This window comes from Cryptotermes secundus, unplaced genomic scaffold, assembly GCF_002891405.2.
Source record: "Cryptotermes secundus unplaced genomic scaffold, Csec_1.0 scaffold2437, whole genome shotgun sequence".
In the NCBI taxonomy this organism is placed as follows: Eukaryota; Metazoa; Arthropoda; class Insecta; order Blattodea; family Kalotermitidae; genus Cryptotermes; species Cryptotermes secundus.
In genome coordinates this window covers 6,531-26,731 of record NW_019721044.1, presented here as the reverse complement: position 1 = coordinate 26,731, position 20,201 = coordinate 6,531, and the positions used below count along the sequence as shown (strand labels likewise).

At 39.2% G+C, this 20,201-nt stretch overlaps 1 protein-coding gene across 2 annotated transcripts in view; it reads left to right on the top strand.

Moving 5' to 3' along the window:
- Positions 1 to 18,818, top strand: part of LOC111875371 (girdin) — a 45,902-nt gene extending 27,084 nt beyond the window's left edge. For both annotated transcript variants that reach the window (XM_023871580.2, XM_023871579.2), the window contains 10 exons: positions 1,852 to 2,212; positions 2,771 to 3,058; positions 4,282 to 4,482; positions 5,409 to 5,554; positions 6,509 to 6,601; positions 7,870 to 7,942; positions 8,808 to 8,940; positions 12,551 to 12,666; positions 14,608 to 14,684; positions 16,907 to 18,818. In XM_023871580.2, the coding sequence (XP_023727348.1) occupies positions 1,852 to 2,212; positions 2,771 to 3,058; positions 4,282 to 4,482; positions 5,409 to 5,554; positions 6,509 to 6,601; positions 7,870 to 7,942; positions 8,808 to 8,940; positions 12,551 to 12,666; positions 14,608 to 14,684; positions 16,907 to 17,105 (1,687 nt within the window). In that variant the 3' untranslated portion in view covers positions 17,106 to 18,818. The remainder of the gene's footprint in view (positions 1 to 1,851; positions 2,213 to 2,770; positions 3,059 to 4,281; positions 4,483 to 5,408; positions 5,555 to 6,508; positions 6,602 to 7,869; positions 7,943 to 8,807; positions 8,941 to 12,550; positions 12,667 to 14,607; positions 14,685 to 16,906) is intronic.
- Positions 18,819 to 20,201: the final 1,383 nt, after the last annotated feature.

The window sequence follows — 20,201 nt, the reverse complement described above, 5'->3', positions numbered from 1 at the left end:
GCACTAGTGTGAACCAAGCTCTGCATTCTTTTGTCCCGTTATGCTAACACAATGTTCTAGGGTAGGGGTGAAAGAATGCAAGGATTTGTGAAAAGTTTCAAGGACAGATACATCACCCCAGTTAGTCTCTTTGTATCGATCTTCAAGTGCATTAGCAAAATGTCGGGGTGTAAAAGGAAGCGTGTTGTGTTAAGTATTCAACAGAAAAAGGAAAATGCCACGAAAAAGTAAACGAAAATATTAAATTTTTTTAAGTGTTAAGTGTGAATATTCGTAAAAAGTGTTGGATGTTGTTGAAGACTGTGATTGAAATAACTAATTCATACTTCAGCATAATGTAAAAAAAGTATTAAATAGGCCATGAGATGACATAAAAATGAGGTTGAATAAATTTAAATACAGGTAGGCCTATAGTATTATGAAGGTACAGTATTACAGTACTACTTTTAATAAAATTTGTCTTAACCGGGTTTTCGATTAATCGTGATTTCCATCCCCACCATTATCCTGGATAATCGAGAGTTGACTGTATAGGATATCTCTCTGAGGTGGATTGAACTCCTTTACTTCAGTGATCTTTATTTATTTTCACTTCCATTGTCGTATTACCATTCATATGATGTAACATTTAAATCTACAGTGAATACTGTATGCGTATCAAATCACATTGTTATTCCTTATCTATTAAGAGAAACTTAATTAAACTGTTAGAATCTGTTACTCTTCTCTTTGCTTTACCTACCATGCACATCACAGAGACTACCAAAAGGTATTATGAACTTTACACTCATAATCTTGTTAGTGTGTGTGATGAAGCAACATGCAAGTATTGTGATAGAGTGTCTGTATGTGATTTGAATCCACATTTGCATTCTTTTCTTTCTGTTGCTATTAATCTTAACAAGCATATTATTTGAAGTGCTTCTAAAGTCTATTTGAATTAGATAAATTGGAAAGGAAAAATAGTTACACATCTGAGGGCCCTCCAAGACATCAGTGAGATCTGAATGTGAGATACTTCACTCACATCTGTAATTTCTTGTCTGTTATCTTAAAATTCTTTAACTGAGATGAAGACCAGTGTGAACCTCTAGCTGTGGTAAGTTAGCCTCGTTTCTTAAGTTATGTGTTTTTATTTTGGAATTCATATGGCAAGAATGAGTGAACTCACAGCACTGCTACAAGCTGAAGCTACAAACAGTGGTATGCAGATTACTAGGAAATTTGTCTTGTAAAAGCACATTCACTTCTGTCATGATAGTGTCATGTGATAGACTGACTGTAGACTGGGTCTGAATTGGTAATTTGATTTATTGCACACATATACACACAACTTGTAACTACATGTAACTAGTGCTATTGCTAATTCACACACTATGCAATTCACTACAGCACATACAAAGTCTTCTCAGTCTGCTGTATCTTCACTGGTTATCACCTGGTAACAGCTTCCAATGCCATAGCTTCCTGAGCTTCTGTATTCACATCCTTACTGGCTGGTGACTATCTCACAACTCACTAAACTCTTTATATGTTCTGCTTATAACACTTCAGCACGGACCACACAGAAAACACCTCTCACGATAGTTCTTCTATTGTTGCATCACGCAACTCTCACACAGACTGTGTGGAGAACATCACTTCACAGTGGCTCCATTCTTGTGTGTTACGAATCTGTTGCCTAGTAATGGGCATGTTTGCAGAGCTGCTCCCTAACAATAGCTGTCTACTGGCTTCACAGTTCTTGCCTTCAGCAAATATGCCACAATAGTAATTCCTTGTATTTTTCTTCCTAAGTTATTTCTTCTGGAAATTAAAGGTTAATATGTGATTCAATTAATCTGATTTCAGGATAGTGTCAAGCCCAGAGGTCGTACGGGCTGTAAGAGAGTTGCTTGCTAAAGAAGAGGGTACAGAGCTCTGTAGACAGTGCAAGTTAACACAGCAGGCTTCTGCTGAGGAACAGAACAAGAACAAGGAACCTAGTCCTGATGTTCAATCTCTCAGATCTGATAATGAGTCTTTGAGTCGTCAGTGTGAAGAGTTGCATCAGGAATTGGCTGTATTGCAGAGCTCAGCTGATAGCTTTCATTCTGACAATGCAAAGTTGCAGGTCACTGTAGCAACATTACAGTCACAAGTGTCATCCCTTTCAACTCAACATACAGCGCTACAGCTTGCCAATTCCCAGCTGGTTGCTGAGAAAGATGAGGTAGAGATTTTTATAATGTATATGACTTCTACAAAATATTCTCATTTCATTCCACAGGAATAACTTTTGTAAATGTTGTCTTTGAATACAGTTCACATAATTTTCCAGTATCTTTTAGCATCTTAGTTTTTTGTAGGAGAAGTTGTTATACAGTGGATCCCCACTTAATGTTCCTGGACTTAAGGTTTTCCTTCATTTAATGGTCAGTTTTAACGATCCTAAGTCAATAATCTTAAGTGTTCCTCCATTTCTTCACAATATTAAAATGAATCTTAGAGAAGTAGGCTGGGGTGTTTTAGATTGGATTGATCTGGCTGAAGATAAGGATCAGTGGAGGGCTCATGTGATCATGGTAATGAACCTTGAGGTTCCATAAAATATTGGAAAATTCTTGAGAAGCTGAGTGACTGGAAGATTATCAAGGAGGACTTGTCTCTGTGGTGTTAGGTAGATAGTGTTCAAATGCACTGGTTGAAAAGGAAACCTTAAGTGGAGGTTTAATTGTTTTAGGGAACAATTGGAATTGGTTTTATACTCGTGATGATTAATCTTGTACAGCTTGTGAAGGAGCGCAGCTTGCAGCAGTGTGCACACCAGCAGCTGCTTCTTGACCAAGTGACGCTGCAGTCTCTACATGAACAGTTGACTACAGAGTATGAGAACCAGTTGAGAGAAAAGGAAGGACTTAAGACAACTCAGCGAGACCTCCGCAATGAATTGAGGGCACTGAAAGAGCTGTGCGCCCGGCAGGAGGCATCCCAAAATTTGCTGGAACAAGAAAAAGAAAAACTGAAGGCAGAATCTCGGTCCCTTGGGAATTTGAGAGCAGAACATTCCAGTCTAAAAGTATGTTGTACAAATGACACTTTGCCTGTCTGTTTATGGGACTGGACTGGAGTTTGGTCCATGTACCATCATAAACGAAAGTGACAACTTTTTCGTTTCCCTGGTTGTTCTTTTGCAGGACAATATAAGTTGATCGGATGGTTGTGTGACGTCACAGACTACTGCATGACTTCTGTTCTGTTTGTGTCAATTGTATATATTTTTTTAATACCAGTATTGTATGTAATTGGTATTTAACCTCTTTATTATATCCGTCACAACACAACTAATATCAAGATCAGACCGTTTTCGGCCCTGCTACAGATTTCGGCTATTGATAGCCATCATCAGGCAAATACATGATTAACACATATATACACACACACCACTGAACCACAGCACCAACAAAATTGGATAAATATTATTAAAATGTATACAAAAACCCCTTGATGTAAAAATACAATAAATCAAGTTATATAAAACAGAAGTATGATATAAAATAAGAATAAAATTCTTTTGGTGTTTTTACATCAACGTGTCAGTCATTTGTTTGTGATTTGTTTTTTGTTTCGTTCCCACAGACAAGTTGGAATATTCATACTTATGCGTATGTAAAATTGTGTATGAGTCTCATAATGTAGATGTAGTAAAGTAAATTATAATATTAGTCAGTGCCTCATCTCACAAAGTATTGTCCATACTGTAGGGAATGTAAACAATGAAACAAAAAATATGAATAGAATGTCTATGAATAGACAATGAACATATAACTCATGAACCAATATTAACAAGAACCTCTTTGTAACAAAGAGAACCATGAAATTCAATACCATACTATGAAAAGTATCAAACTGTTCTATACAAGATAAGCCTGTGAATGCTGTTAACATCAACAGTTCAAAGTATTGAGTAGGGATGCTCAGTAACAGAGCAATAGTCTTGTATTCAGATGTTTCAAGATCGAATCTTTGTTGTCATGTTTTCCTTTTTGTATATTGGGGGAAGGAGGAACATTTTATCAATATTTCGCATCTATTTCTTCTAATTACATTTCAAAGTGTCTCAGAAGATTACTGTGTGCTGGCATGTGACGCTGTGCACTCTGACAGATGTTTACTGATGTTCTGGAGGAATGTACTGCCTCCATTGTCTGTGGACAAAAGAGTGGAGAGGGAGAGGGAGTCTGTATTTTTACAAAGTTCATACACATTATATCATTTCCTATGGTGCCGATTCTTCCTCAGGATGATTTTCGTAACCTGTTCACCGCAAGCGAGAAGTTGAAGCAAGAGTACCGTAGCTTGCAGGAAGAGTATCGGTCTCTTCGCAGTGAGAATGGCAGCTTGAAGCTGCGGCAGACTGAGGTGCAGGGTGAATTGGCCAAATCCAATGACCATAACACTCTCCTAGAAGTTGAAGTGTCTAAGCTGAACAACAGATGTGAGGTAGGCCAGACAGTGTCTTTACAGCTCCTGTTCTAAATAAGATCATTGCGGTAAACCGCTGTAGAACGTAGTAGTTTCAGAATGAAGATTATTATAGTTCAGTTAATCTAGTCTATTGTCAGAATAGTACTTAGAGTAAAAGCTTGCTATTTCAGACTGTAAGATTCAAGGATAACCAGATTATCCAGGCAAAAAGAATGTGTTAATCAATATTTAAATAAGATTTGTAATAAATATGAAAGGAAATACCAGAAGAGAGAATAAAAATTGGAGATGATACAGTAATAAATACTTGTGGTTTTATTGAAAGTACTCCAAGCCAGTCTGGGTCACATGATAGCATAGTTGGTTGAGGCACTATTCTACAAGCTGGAAGGTTGTGGGTTCAAGTCCCGATGAGGTGGATATTTTTTCAAATTTCCTACTCCTTGTAGCTGCACTATGGCCCTGGGGTTCACTCAGCTACTAACAGAAATGAGTACCAGGAGTCTTCTTGGTGGATAAAAGGTGGCTGGTACATATGACTGACAACTTTACTGCCATCTATGAGCCGATTGTTCAGAAAAAATGTGTGAGCCTCGACGTCTCACATTCCTGAGGGCCTTCATGGCCTGTTACAGGGATAGCTTTACCTTTTATACCTTACTGCAAGACGGCACGCAGTAACATGGTTGAGGCACTGTGCTACAAGCCAGAAGGTTGCGGGATCCTGTCCCGATGAGGTGGATTTTTTTTTCAGTTTACCTAATCCTTCCGGCCGCACTATGGCCCTGGGATCGATTCAGCCTCTAACGGAAATTCCAGTAGCCAGTTATGCCACTGTTGCTGACTGTCATCACAGTGATCCATCATGGTAAATGTGCTGATTGGAGAATTACATAAACATGAAGAATTGGAAGGAAATTCTGATCATTTCTTTTCTGTAGATGTTACTGCAGATGAACACAGGACTAGAAGATGACCGTCGCTCTCTAATGGATCATGTATCGCTGCTGTTGAGTCAATACCATGAGCTGCTTACACACTCTCTGGAAGATAAGGAGCATTATCACACGGAGGAGAAGATGTTCACGTAAGTACTCGCTGTTTGTGACCATAGTAGAGTTCTCCATTCATGGTCTTTGAACAATCCTGACCCGTGCCCACCTGCAAGGATGAAGGAATCTACTTTGGGGTAGAATTCTGCATATCTACTAAATGACAAGAGATGGCTGGTAAAGGGGATCTACAATTTAAAGTATCTCTCATCCAGTCATTTTACCCAGAATGCCTTCAGTTAAAGAAAATATAATTTAAAAGATTTTTAGACCTTATATGTTATCTGCTGACAGGCAGTAGCTATGTACTTCTCAAAAGATGCAAAATAGGGATAGGTAGTCATTGACTGCCTTGGAAAAAATGTTGAAAGCCAAAGTGTGTTAATAATGGAAAATGGGGCAGGTGCAGAAAATGCTATAATAGGGACTCCACACAAAGGTGGCAGTCTGGTATTCTTTACATGGACAGAGTTTGACTTCTCAGAGTTAAGGGATAGAAAATATAGGTTTAAGGTTTTCACTGTGGTGATTGTTCAGATTGTGGTCATTGGACTGTGAATCTATGTAATCATACAGACAGATGCTGATGTTTCAGAGGAACACTCTTCAGAATCACCCCTGAAGATGGGAGGCATTATGTTCCTCTGGAACACCTGTATCCACCTGTAAGACTACACAGGAACACAACCCAGAAGATCACAGTTTGAGAGGAATGGCAAAGATATAGAAAACTGACACTGGTTCAGGACAGTTTCTTGGAATCCTGGCAGTTATCTATAGACCAGTAGATTCCCAGTATGGTAAAGTTAAACTGTGTGTAGAAGAAAATATCTCATTACAGTCATAACCCACAAAGACAGAGATAAAATATATCTTATGTTGAATTCACAAACTTTTGAATGTTGAATGTAAAGTGAGTGTCCGCCTATGTGAGATAGTTTGATTGGGTTGTTGTTTACATTCAGTGCTGTTTGGTTTTGTTTCATCAGAGACAGACTGAACAATCTCTGTCGCCAGAAAGAAAAACTCGAGGAGAAAATCATGGAACATTACCGTAAACTGGACAGCTGCTCCACAAAAAAGTGAGTACCTTTTTTATTAGTCATTTGTTGGTCTCAAAAGATTCATGATTGACTTAACAGAATTTTGAATTTTGTACTATTGTGACATGTTGCGCAACGGAGAACCCCTCCCTACCCAGCAGCAACGTGGCAACTCAGGCCACAGTGACATGGCGGATGAGTCAGCGCTCCCTTCCCCCCCTCCACACGGTAATGTAACACGCAACGCGCGGTGACATAAGACGGAGTGAGGTAACAGCGTTGCTACGTAACAGGCACACACAGCCCCTATATAAGAGAGCTGCGCTGCCTGCGAGTTAGTTGTAATGTGGCCATCGCCGAGTTCTCAGTTCTGAGTTAGTTCCGAGGAAGCCTACGAGTTCTCAAGGCAGCAGTTACGAGTTAGCCAGCAACCAGTCAGTTGTATTCTGGCATTTGCAGTGTAGTATTTGTGATACTTCCGATGGCAGTAGTTGTCAGATTGTAATTTGGGTGATTGTAAGGGCAAATGTGAAATAAAATTTGCTATATTCAATACAGCGTGAAGTTATTTGTTGCGTTATACACCCAACACGTGACACTATAATATTCTGAGAATTTTATAAAATTATCTTATAATGTGTCTTTCCCCTTGGGTAAAGTGGCTGAGGCCTGAAGCTGACCACTCACTTCCAACTAGTGCAGAGGTAAAGAATACACAGGTCATTACATCCACAGCACAGTCAGTATCTGGAGCACAAGGTAGTGTAGTTGGTTGAGGCACTATGCTACATACTGGAAGGTCACATGTTCGTTTCTGATGAGGTCATTGAATTTTTCAGTTAAATAATCCTTCCAGCCACAATATGACCCGGAACTGTACTCAGCTTCTGACAGAAATGAGTACCAGGAACATTCCTGGAGGGTAGAGGGTGATGGACACATAAGGCTGACAAACTTACTGCCATCTGAGAGCCAGTTATCTAGAAAATGTGGGAGGCTTGAGCTCTCACACCCGTAGGGGCTTCCACGGCCTGTTAAAGAGACAACTGTCAGCATCAGATGGTACAGTGGCTCATGAATGATGAATGGGCAAAGAGCTGAAGCAGTCATAGTCTAATTGAGAGACTTTCCTGGTATTTGTCAAGTGGGACTTAGGAAAACCATTAAACAGGAGCCCAAATTTAGAAGTATGTTATGATCAGTATAAGAATCACAATGTTGATCCTGCTAATTGAAATGTTCAGGTAATTAAAGTGTCCAAATCCTGTCTATGCTATTGCATACAAAATATTTCTTTGTTTATTCAGGAAAAGTTTTGGTGCTACACTTGTGAAAAGAGTCAGGAAAGCTGGATCAGACTTCATGAACAAGGTACCAAGAGTAAGTATACAAGTAAATGAAAGCCTCTTGCTTTTGTAATTTGTTTTTGAATTCCCTCATTTAATAAGGTGTTTTAATCATGGGAGAGTAGGCATGCATCTGTCATCTGTGGAATTTAATAAAATGTTTGAAGTACTTAGTGGAGGATGAAAACAGAGATTAAATTATACAATTTCAAATTAAGACACTTCAGCACTTTATAAAATCACAGTCATTTCATATTTCATATATATTCCTCTCCTTTATACACAAAATTATGAGAGCATTCAGTGAAACCTTTTGAAAGAAATCACTGCAGTTTTGTAGGACAGTGGTCTCACAACTGCTCACCTGAGACTCAAGCCCTTTGCTTTAGCATTGGGACTTCCTGCTTGACCTCATGTCAAGAAAGGTTTTGCGCCCATTCAATCTCTCTATAGTAGATGCCGGTGTTTCTCCCACTGTCAGCTAACATCATCTTTGAAACATGGTCAGCTGCTCCCTGCAACAGCTGTGCTACATTTCTGAAACACCGAGAGTATACTAGTATTTCATCATGGCATCAACAGAGGACAGACTGAAGCTCTTATTTGGCCTTCTTTGACCAACAAATGTTTTTCTTTTACAAATGGCTTAGCTTTGTGAAATTAAAATAAACTGCAGACAGGTGCTCCATATTTTTTTTCTTCTCCCCAATGATGTAAAAGTGTAACAGTGAGATGTCTACTTTTGCCAGTTATGCTTAGAAAATTATAATCACAACTTCGTTATTAACAAATATTTTGTTCCTGTTGTTGTTGTTACATACACAAGGCCTAGGCTTGCAGGTTTATGAAGAACTTGTACCACATATATACTAAAAACTGTTTGCTTCATGATTGTCTAGAACCGCCGGTCTTGGCATGAAGACAGTAGGCATGCTGAAAGCCAGGTGACTTTGTCCCATGGGTCAGAATCTGGAGAAGGGGGAAATGAATCAGATGTTAGCTTAGATGATCTGAAGAGTCATTTCCTTCCAGGTTTGTATGTTTGTGCAGTGAATGTTACGGATTAGTGAATGCATTGGATTTACTTTCCAAATCTGTTTTAACACATTGCGGACCGGAGGGGCCATATGGCCCTCTATGTTTCCAAGTGTTGCGGACCGGAGGGGCCATATGGCCCTCTATGTTTCCAAGCGTTGCGGACCGGTCGGGCCATATGGCCCTCTACGGTCACGTTATGTTGCAAAACGCTATATATCACTGTGTGGCTTCGTTGAATCGTAACTACTGCATAGATGACCTCGGGAATGATTGCTGCCTTATCTAGTAACTCGACCAGAGTCATTTCCTGTCACAACCTAAACAAAATTGGCTTTGTTCTAATCCAAGCTTGCACGTATGAACCACGCAGCTACCAGTTCAACATGGCTCAGAGACAAAAGCAGTTGCGATCTCTCGGAGGACAGGAAATATTAGATATATTCTCCGATGAGCTATCAGATTTGCCAACTGCTTCGTCTCCTGATAGCGAGGCCATTATCAGTGACAGTGACAGTGACGGGGACCACAGGGCTGCCCAAAATGTGTCGAGTGAAAGTGAGAGCTCCGTTGAAAGTGCGAGTGTCGGGACAGCTACATGGGATAAAGTGGACAAAACCCCCACTTTGGGAAAGTTTACTGGTGATCCGGGGGTGAAGCAGATGCCATCGGACCCAACAGACGTGTCTGAAGTTGCGTCACTGTTTTTTGGAGATAGTTTCTTTGACCTGTTGTGTCAGGAAACTAACAGATACTGTCTCCAACACCGTGAGGCGTACGACAGAACCAATAAGGTTTTGAAGTGGGTGGATGTCACTTCAACAGAAATGAAAATTTTTTTGGCTATAATCATTCTAATGGGGCTTACAAAGAGAGAAAATTTGAAGGATTATTGGTCAAGTGACCCATTTTTAGAAATTGCAATTTTCGGCAAACTCATGAGTCGTAAGAGATTTGAACAGATATGGTGGTGTTTGCATTTCAACAATAATGAAGTGCAACCACAACCAACGGGCAGGCTTTTCAAAATTCAGCCCTTATTAGACATTTTGGTTGAAAAATTTCAGACAGTTTATAAGCCAGAGCAACAACTGTCTTTGGACGAATCTGTGATTCCTTGGAGAGGAAGGCTTCGTATTCGAACGTATAATCCTGGGAAGCTCACAAAGTATGGCCTACTTGTTCGTGTTGTCACGGAAAGCACTTCAGGCTGTATAGGAAATTTAGATATGTATTCTGCTGAAGGCAAGAAATTGCAAGAAACTCTTTTTTCTGTTTTGGGTCCCTATCTCGATCAAAATTATCACGTGTATCAAGATAATTATTACAACAGTGTGGCAACTGCAGAATACCTACTTTCAAGGAAAGTACGTATTTGTGGTACAATTAGGGTGAACAGAGGCCTCCCTCCAGATCTGAAAGAGGAATGTAAACGCCTGAAACGTGGCGACACCGCATTCAGGAGGAAGGGGGACATTCTTCTTCAGTCCTGGAGGGATACTCGCGTTGTGAATATGGTTTCCACTATTCACAATTCGAGCATGGTCGATGTTCAAAGACGACACGGGCAAGTAAAGAAGCCTCTTTGTATTTCCGAGTATAATATGTTCATGAAAGGAGTTGATAGGGCCGACCAGTTCTTGGCCTATTATTCCCTTCCTAGGAAAACAGTAAAATGGACGAAGAAAGTTGCACTGTGGCTTATAAACTGTGCAATTTTCAATTCATTTACGGTTTTCAAAAAGGTGAACAGAAATTCTACTTTGAAATACAAAGCATTCTGTTGAAACTTGCGAAAGCTTGGGCTACTGACGTCACGGTGGCGGCAGTACCTACATCAGACACAGACGTAGTGCAGCTGGGACCATCTGTTCGCACCTGCCGGAGGCCTCAAGTAGACCCCCCTGGCCGACTCTCAGGTGATATGCAGAAACTTATTCTCGTGAAAATTGTGAAGAGTGAATATTGCAAGAAGAAACACCCTTCTAGGCAGTGCCGTGTGTGCGCAGAGCACAAGAAGACGAGTAGAACTGCTTACATGTACAACTTCTGCGTAATCCCTCTTCACAAAGGTGAATGTTTCCAGAGATATCACATGCGCAAGCACATCTAGGAGCTCTGGTAAGTGTTCTCCAAAAATTTCAGTTCATAAAATTAATTAGGAGATTTTATATTAATTTTTAAAGTGAACAGTGCACAAGTTAGGGTAGTAGGTTTAAAAACGCCGGTCCCCAGGGTGATTTAAATGTTTAAACCACTGGTCCGCAATGTGTTAAGAAGCACCTTCAGATGAGCTTCAGGTTACATTTTATTGTCTGCTAGTAACTGGGAGCAAGCGTATTCTTTCATTTTGCCTCTTCATACCTTATCTACTCCTCTGAAAGTCTGATTATCCCATTTTTATGGATTTGTTGTATAAGATACATGAGGTTTTATTTTGATATATTTATTAAGATTATGTTTGTAATTGTGCATTTGCAGAATTTGAAAACATAGGTATAGGGAAGATTGAACGAGTATTTTATTTGCACTTGAATCTCCTATGTGCTAATGACAAGCCTATCTCATGGGCACAGTGAAAGACTAAATAGGTACTTCACAATTCTGACTCAACCTTTCCTGCTGTCGTTACCTTTTATGGCATATAAATATGGTCCCAAGGCCATGAAGAATGCCACTTAAAGATGTCCTCAGTGAATAGGTTTATGTATTTGTTTATGGTTTAGGCAGTGACACTTGTCAGTAATTCAGGTTATATAATGTCAGATGATGGACAAGTAATCAGTAATGACTGTGGAAGGATGCAGTCATGGCCTAATTTGAGACACTGTCCTGTCATTTGTCTGGAAGAACTAAGGAAAATGTCAGGCAGGACAGTTGGCATGACAGCCGAGATTTGAACCGAGTGTCTCCGGAATACAAGCCAGAAGTGTTACATTGAAGTTAACATGTTTGGTTGGTTAAACAGATGAATACTCCAGTTGCATAATACCTCTCACTCGCTCCATAAAATTGGCTCCTTCTTGAGAAGCTAGTAGTTGCTCAGCTACTCAAGAAATTCCCAACATTTTATGAAATCTGAAGGTTCATCGCTGTGTTCACGAGAACCTACCATCAGCTCCTATCCTTAGCCAGATGAATCAGATCCACACTTTCCCATCCTATTTCATTAAGATCTCATCTGTGGCTGAAGTCTTCCTAGAGGTCTCTTTCCTTTGGGTTCTCTTACTAAATTTTGCATTCACCTCTTTCACATATGTGCTACATACTGTGCCCATCTCTTCCACCTTAATTAGATCATTGTAATAATATTTGGTAAGTGGTACAAAATGTGAATCTCATTATGCAGTTTCTTGAGGATCCTGTTTTCTCTCTCTCTCTCTCTCACACACACACACACAAACAAACAAACAAACACAGTCTGTGTTGTTTCCATAGTTTAGAGACCATGTTTCATATAGTGAATGTACATGTAGAAAATTATAACTTATGCTGTTAACACATGTTTGAGGTACCTTACAAGGCATTTCTGGGCTGGCCTCTAAGGATCACAGAACTCTATGACTTCATGCAATTTTTACTCATATTGTGTCTCTCTGTGTTCTAGAATCACACAATTCACATGGCCTTGCCCATAGCACACTGAGCTTGGGCAGTGCAGGAACCCGTAGGACAGTGTACTACACAGGAGAGGACAACAGTGCGACAGGACAGGAATCATTTGTAAGTTATTGGTGTTTTAGTATTTCGTGGGTGGTCCTGGACATATCTGAGTGTGAACCTGAGCTAAGAATGTTGGCCAGCCACGCGACTACAGTGTGCCACAATCGTAGAGACTTTAATTGCACAGATATTGGTACCATGCCCCTCTTTTCTCTCTCCACCTCTTGTGATTGGCTAGCAAGCAGTTCACATTAAAGTGATTGCTGATAATTGAAACCAATCTAAATTAGTTGAGCACATTGAAGTGAAATTGCTTCTATCAAACTTGCATGTAAGTATGAGTACCTACCTCTATGTGATTCAATGAACTGAATAAAATTACTCACATATTTCAATTAATATTTTATGTGTACATATTAACCATTCATGTCAGTGGGTTGTAGGAATGTTTGCAAACAGTGTTAGTTTTACATTTCAAACTCCTACACACTGACTGTAATTTAAATCATAAAATATAATATAGTATCTACTAAAATACATTGCCCCAATTCAGATGTAGTCCATGTTCAACAAAGAGTTCCATATGATTTCTATAACAAAATTTGTATATACGAGTACTGATTTTGAATTTCTACACAGTTATTTCTTAAAAGCTGACTAGATGATTGGTAAGAGCTCTTTATAATGCAAGAAAATAGTGTATATAATGACAGCCATGTCTCTCGAGACATCTGCACATTTCAATTTGTGAACCATTGTGCAGATTTTGATTTTGATATGAACATTATGCCACTGGAGGACACCCCAAATTTGTACTTTTTAATTTGCTACTGTCAGTAATAGCAATATGGGATATACATGGATGGTTAGGTAGGGGCAACAGGAGTGCAGCTACTGAAATGTAATAACCTTGGTAACCATAGGAAACAGAACTGTAGTAATAATAGAATTGTGCTGACTGTACCTCTAATAATAATGATAAAAACCAAAGTAAGCATAGGAACAAATTTTAGCAAGCGTACATTCACGTTATAATGTGAATTCAGAATGCCAGTTTGCACAGAATGTATTTGGAAACTGTGCACTGTGATAGAGATTGTACCTATGCAATGCAGCCAGAGCATGAAGCTGACTGGTGATGTCCATCCAGTTCTGTGTGGAGCTCTGCCTTCATTCCACACGTACTCCTTCATTGTGTGGTGAATATGTATCACTTCTATAATAATTAAATGAAAGTTGAAGATTACTTTCCTACAGCCTCCAGACAAACCAGCAGATCCTTTTGGATGATGCCTCCCTTTTGGCCTTATCAAAAAGTGTGACCTTGCGAGAATCTGAGGCTCAGGTTGACTTGTTGAGGTCCCACAAGAGGATTATGCGTTTCTCACCAGGATTCAGTCCTTTTCTCATAGATACATGTGGAAATAAATTTTAGTTATTTCTTTATTTATCATACTATGACATGTGGACCCATTACTAGGAAATGCATCGGTAAACAAGCCTGCAACATATAACCAACGATAGAGTAGACCCATTTCTAGATAATGACCACAATACATGCACGCAACAATAGAACCAGTGTTACAAGAGGTGTTTTCTGCATGGTTCGCATATGTCCATTGCTGGGCAACAGATGTGTTTTCTGTGCTGTGGTCTGACCTGAGTCTATATAATGAGAAGCAAACAATAATTGACAGTTCAGTCATTGTTCAGTTCAGTTGTCAGTTGAAAGTCAGCCTGTGAAGAAAGACTTTATGTGTGCTGTAGTTGCAGTGAGACTTACGAATCTGTTGCCAGGATACAACTAGTGAAGTCTAAAAGGACCTAGCATGTCCTGGTGATTTGTGAAGTGGATAGATAAGAGATAGTGCTATAATTTATTGTGATTATGAATGATTGTAAAATAAGGTGTTAATAAATTCAGTCATCCAATCTAAACCCCAACTTATGAATCACTCATACAGATGACAGTACTTAAATAGGCAGTGTTTTCTTTTTCAGAGCAAGGAGCAAGATGTAACATTTGATAATGTAACAGCTCCAGAAGCACCATGCCCTTCCACACCACAGGATTCAAGGTACAGTCGTCTCTTACGCAGCTGTGCTACTTCTTACACATGCTCTTTATGGGTAGGATTGATTTCAAGTGCCACTGGGTGACATTGGCATTTGAATAAACTGGGGAAACGCAAATAAAATAAATTTAACTTGAACATACTCGCACTTGTGGTGGAAACATAGGAGATGAACATGAAATGAAGAAAACGTAAAATGGGATTTCAGGTTCTCATGGCAATGAATATTAAGTGTATGGTCTTCTTGGGTGTGACACCATTTAATTATGTAGCTAATGCCGAACCTGTTGTCTCAATTTTCTGCCCTGAAGATGGAGGAATTAAATTCCTATCTGAGTACATGATGTCACAGCCCAGAAAACATGAAATTCAGGAAGAACTAGGTTTCTGCTGTATAAAGTAGCTTTGAATTACAATGTAGGATCTATGTACATAATTGCCAAATTCGTTCTGCCCCCACCATTTCCCCCATATTTGGAAAAAATTGGTAAGCACAAAAGATATTTCACTTGGAGAGAGAACCCCAAGAAAACTGTTAATTTTATTTATATGCTAATGGGGTTTGGTCTATGAGTAAGCCATTTTATTTCCCTATTACTTCCTCTGTAAGAAATCACAGTAGCATAGTTGGTTGAGGCACTGTGCTACAAGCCGGAAGGTCATGGTTTCGATTCCCAATGAGGTCATTGGATTTTTCCATTGACCTAATCTTCCTAGCCGCATTATGACCCTGGGGTCGACTCAGCCTCTAACAAATGAGTACCAGGAAGATTCCTGGGGTTTAGAGGGTAGCCAGTGCATAGGGCTGACGACCTCACTACCATCTGTGTGTCAATTGTATAGAAAATGTGGGGGGCCTCGACATTTCACAACCCTGTGGGCCTCCATAGCCTCTTACGAGATAGCTGTACATTAAACTGTAAGAAATGAAAAGAGTGGGATTGTGACAACACTGAGTACGTAAACTTTGCATGTTTTATAGTAAAAATGGTAGAAAGACTGTAATGGGATTGTGACAACAGTAAATACATAAACTTTGAATGTTTTATAGTAAAAATAGTAGAAAGACTGTAATGGGATTGTGACAACAGTGAATACATAAACTTTGCATGTTTTACAGTAAAAATGGTAGAAAGACTGTAATGGGATTGTGACAACAGTGAATACATAAACTTTGCATGTTTTACACTAAAAATGGTAGAAAAACTGTAATGGGATTGTGACAACAGTGAAAACATAAACTTTGCATGTTTTACAGTAAAAATGGTAGAAAGACTGTAATGGGATTGTGACAACAGTGAATACATAAACTTTGAATAGTAGACATGATAGTAAGGCATATTCACACTAGATTATGGCATGATATGTAACCTAAACAGTTTCTGAAGTTGCAGTGCAGATTTTTCTTTGTGGGAATGATTTTTTTTATTGCTAGTGGGGTGGGACTAAGTCCCTTGTACTGCGGCCACTTCTGGCATATTGTACCAGCCCCAGATGATAGGTGAGGGTGATTGTGGAGCAATTGGTGGAATGAAGATTGGCAGGGGAAACTGAAGTCCTCGGAGAGAAGCTGCCCCAGTGCCACTTTGTCCACCACAAATCCCACTTGACCAGACCCGGGATTGAACCAGGGCCGCCGCAGTTGGAAGCTAGCGACTAACCATTTGAGCTGTGGCACGTTGTGGGAATGATAGTAATGTTGTAAACAGAGATAGGTAAAAAGGTAAAACCCCTGTATCAGTCTGTGCAGGCCCATGGGTTTGTGAGACTTCAAGGCTCCCACACTTTCTAGACAGTCGACTTATGAATGGCAGTGAGGTTGTCAGCCTTTCATGCCAACTGCCCTTTACACCCAGGAAGATTCCTGGTACTCCTTTCTGTTAGAAGCTGAGTCAATCCCAGGGCCATAGTGCAGCTAGAAGGATTAGGTCAATTAAAAAAATCCAATGACCTCGTCAGGAATTAAACCTGTGACCTTCCAGCTTGTAGCATAGTGCCTCAACCAACTGTGCTACTGCGTGCCCCCCTTTATAAAGAGAGATAGGTCAAGAATTGTAGATGGATGCAGCTGACTCTGGGTTGTGTCCAGTGTTAGCTTTTGTATTGGCTTCGTTAAGTCCTGCTGTCAAGCAGTATTTAGTCGAATATCTTTCTGTGGATGATCCCATACTGTGGAATTTGTTAATCAGGTGGATGTTTGTGATTAAATTTAAATTTATTTGCAGGTCATTTCTTGTGTACAACCGTATATCAACTGTAATTGGTGGAGTGGATGAGTCTAGTCAGGTGACCACTCAAGGTCCACCAAGTCCCAGCCAGGGAAGCCTAGCCCCAACCACAAACACAGCAGAAGAGAGCAAACGATCAACAAAGACAAAGGGAAAAGGTGAAAATTCCATATGGTATGAGTATGGTTGTGTGTAACTACTGTTCATCTGTATACCTGACCAGTGTATGTGATGACTTGAAAGCATACAAGAATGGCAGAATGTATCAACACATGATCCAAGGTTGTTCAAATGAAATCTTGTTGGGTGTTGGTCTGGGTGAAGGAAAAGACACTATTAAAAATGGTCCCTATGGTCAGTAAGGCAGGTATCTGATTGATGTGGCCAGCAAATAGATCTCATCTTTGGGCTGCTGCTGAAGTCACTGCACCATTGCCAGCTTTGCATCTTCATCTGGCCCTGGGCGAAAAACAGGTCACATTTGAACAGCCCGCATAACAGATGAAGCATAAATGTTCATCACCATTTCATTTTACAAGTGGCTTGGTCCTTTGGTTGTACACATTCTTGCCATTTGTCAAGCTCTCAGGAACTGGGTATTTCCATCTGAGATGGAATCACATGACAGTTTCAAAATATGAGTAAATGTATGTGCACACTTTGCTCCAACATCTATTCTGTATAAGTACGGGCATGCTGGTCAAGTGGTTTGAAATGTTACCAGATAGAAGTGATTGTTGCATTTAACAAGGCTACCACAAAATGTGGTAGAAAATGTTTTTTATTATTATTCAGTCGACATAGTACGATGCTACAGTATAATATTTCTAATGAGGCAGAAAATTTTGTGTTTACTGTAATTTCCAGCATGTTGAACATGTTTATGGAATTGGTTGTGCAAAAAATTTGTTATAGTGAAATCCTTAAATCACCAAATATGTATGAATTCAAAGAATATCAGTTGCTTAGTTGGCCTGGTAGAGGTGTATTATGAAACAGGATTTTTCACCCCTTCTATGGAGTCCAGTTCCTTCAGGTTGATACCTTATTCTTTTATAAGTAGGGGGATCATAATTAGAGATTGTGTTTTCAAGAAGTTCCTTCCAGTTTATTTTGTAGTCTTGCATAAAAAATAAAATGTTAAAAAGACAATAATTTTAACATTTTATATTCAATGTTATTGCACATTATGAATTGTAAAGCTTTAAAAAACAATTGCTTCACACCCACTTTCAGTAATGAAGCAAAACTTCCGGTGTTGTTTCAGTTTATTTTAATTAATATGGAGTTTCTTATGCTATTATTTGTGTGTGTATTTTTCTCTATTCTTTCACTTGTCACAGAACTTGTATCTCAAATGTTACATGGTTCTAAATGCTGACTCAATTCTCAGAACGTACTGACAAATAATGGATTTTATATTTTATTTTTTAACTTTGAGTGTCATGCCATTTTTTCTGAGCTTTCTATATTTAATTCTGTACTGCCTTTACATGACCAGTGTTAGTCCATAAATCCTTATCAGTTACATATGATATTCATTTGACTACATGTTTCAAACATGATTCAGTCATTCAATATATATATATATATATATATATGTAGAATGACAGACATGGCAGTTTGATAAAAATGCATATGTGTGTGGCTTGAAGATGACCTAACAGAGGTTCAAGCACATAACCAATTTTATAATGGGCATTGTACATGATACCTAAGGATGTACATACAAACATTGATTGTGTAAAGATGGTACAGAATTAAATATATAAAATTTTATTGTGTCTTTGTGATTGGTGGATATTGACCTATTAAGAGCGATGCTGTATTAAAACAGCATAATGAGCTGCATATTTATCAACTTGAAACCACTGTAAACTGCAATGTCTGGTGACTAATTGTTTATAAACAGAATTGCAATGAACATGACTTGTAGGTACCAGTGTGATGATTAGACAGCTTTTCCATCATAATAATATGTACTTATTTATTTAAGCAATGTTTTGTTTTATATATTTATGTTACCATAATGCTGTCTGCAATATGTGAGGATGCCTTGCCTGAATGCTGTTTCAGATTACTTTCAGAATATTTTTTTTATTGCTAGTGGGGTGGGACTAAGTCCCTTGTACTGCGGCCACTTGTGGCCTATTGTACTAGCCCCAGATGATAGGTGAGGCTGATTGTGGAGCAATTGGTGGAATGAAGATTGGCAGGGGAAACCGAAGTACTTGGAGAAAACCCGCCCCAGCGCCACTTTGTCCATCACAAATCCCACTTGACCAGACCCGGGATCGAACTCGGGCTGCCATGGTGGGAAGCCAGCGACTAACCGCTTGAGCCCTCCTTTCAGAATAACACAGAGAACTCTTAAGAACCTGATGGAGGCAGCAGACTCCTCTGAAACGCTGTTACACATCTACCACACTACACGGTGTCACATCCCAGAAGACCATAATCCTGATACTTATTGCCATGAGAACTCAGATCTCACATGAATACAGTATTCTGGGTTTAATACCACATAGCTCAGAGAAAATGTGACATTTTGGAGGAACATACTGCTTCCATCTTCAGTGTTAACAAGTAAGCCAAGTGAGAACCCAGCAGAAGAAGGCAGGAAGCTGTACTGGTTTATTGCTTGGCTTACTTGTTAACCTTGAAGATGGAAGTGATATGATTATCCAAAACATTAGGCTATCTCTGAACTATGTGGCATTACAACTCTGAAGGCCATACTTTTCATGGTCACTACCACAACCTTAAATCCATCAAATCTCACTCGTTTATTTCTCTGTCCAGTTACTGACTGAGCAAATTGGCTCAAGCGTTGACACTTCTGAGTTGTATTCAGGAAATGCTTGGTTTGAATCTCAGCCATGACACGAACTGTTATGACTGATAAATAAGATCTAAAAGTTTGTGATGATTGTATATTAATACAATTATTGAGTTATATTTTAAATAAGAAACAGGATGATGGATAATGTCCAAAAACTCAATTATTGTATCATGGCTGAGTTTCTTCATGGCTTTCCTCGGTTCCTTCAGGCAAATGCCAAGATACTACTTTAATATTAGGCTAATACCACTCCCTTCAACATCCTTTCAAATTCATTATATACTAATGTCCATTAATTTGACACTGTCTAGTGTGAATTACTGACAGCATCATTAAATAAACTACAAATATACCTGGCTGTATGTACATTTGTTGCAGACTGCATATAGTTAAATGGTAAAGAACAGAAAGAAATTTGTGTTCATACTGTCTCCACTGTTATTGCAGACA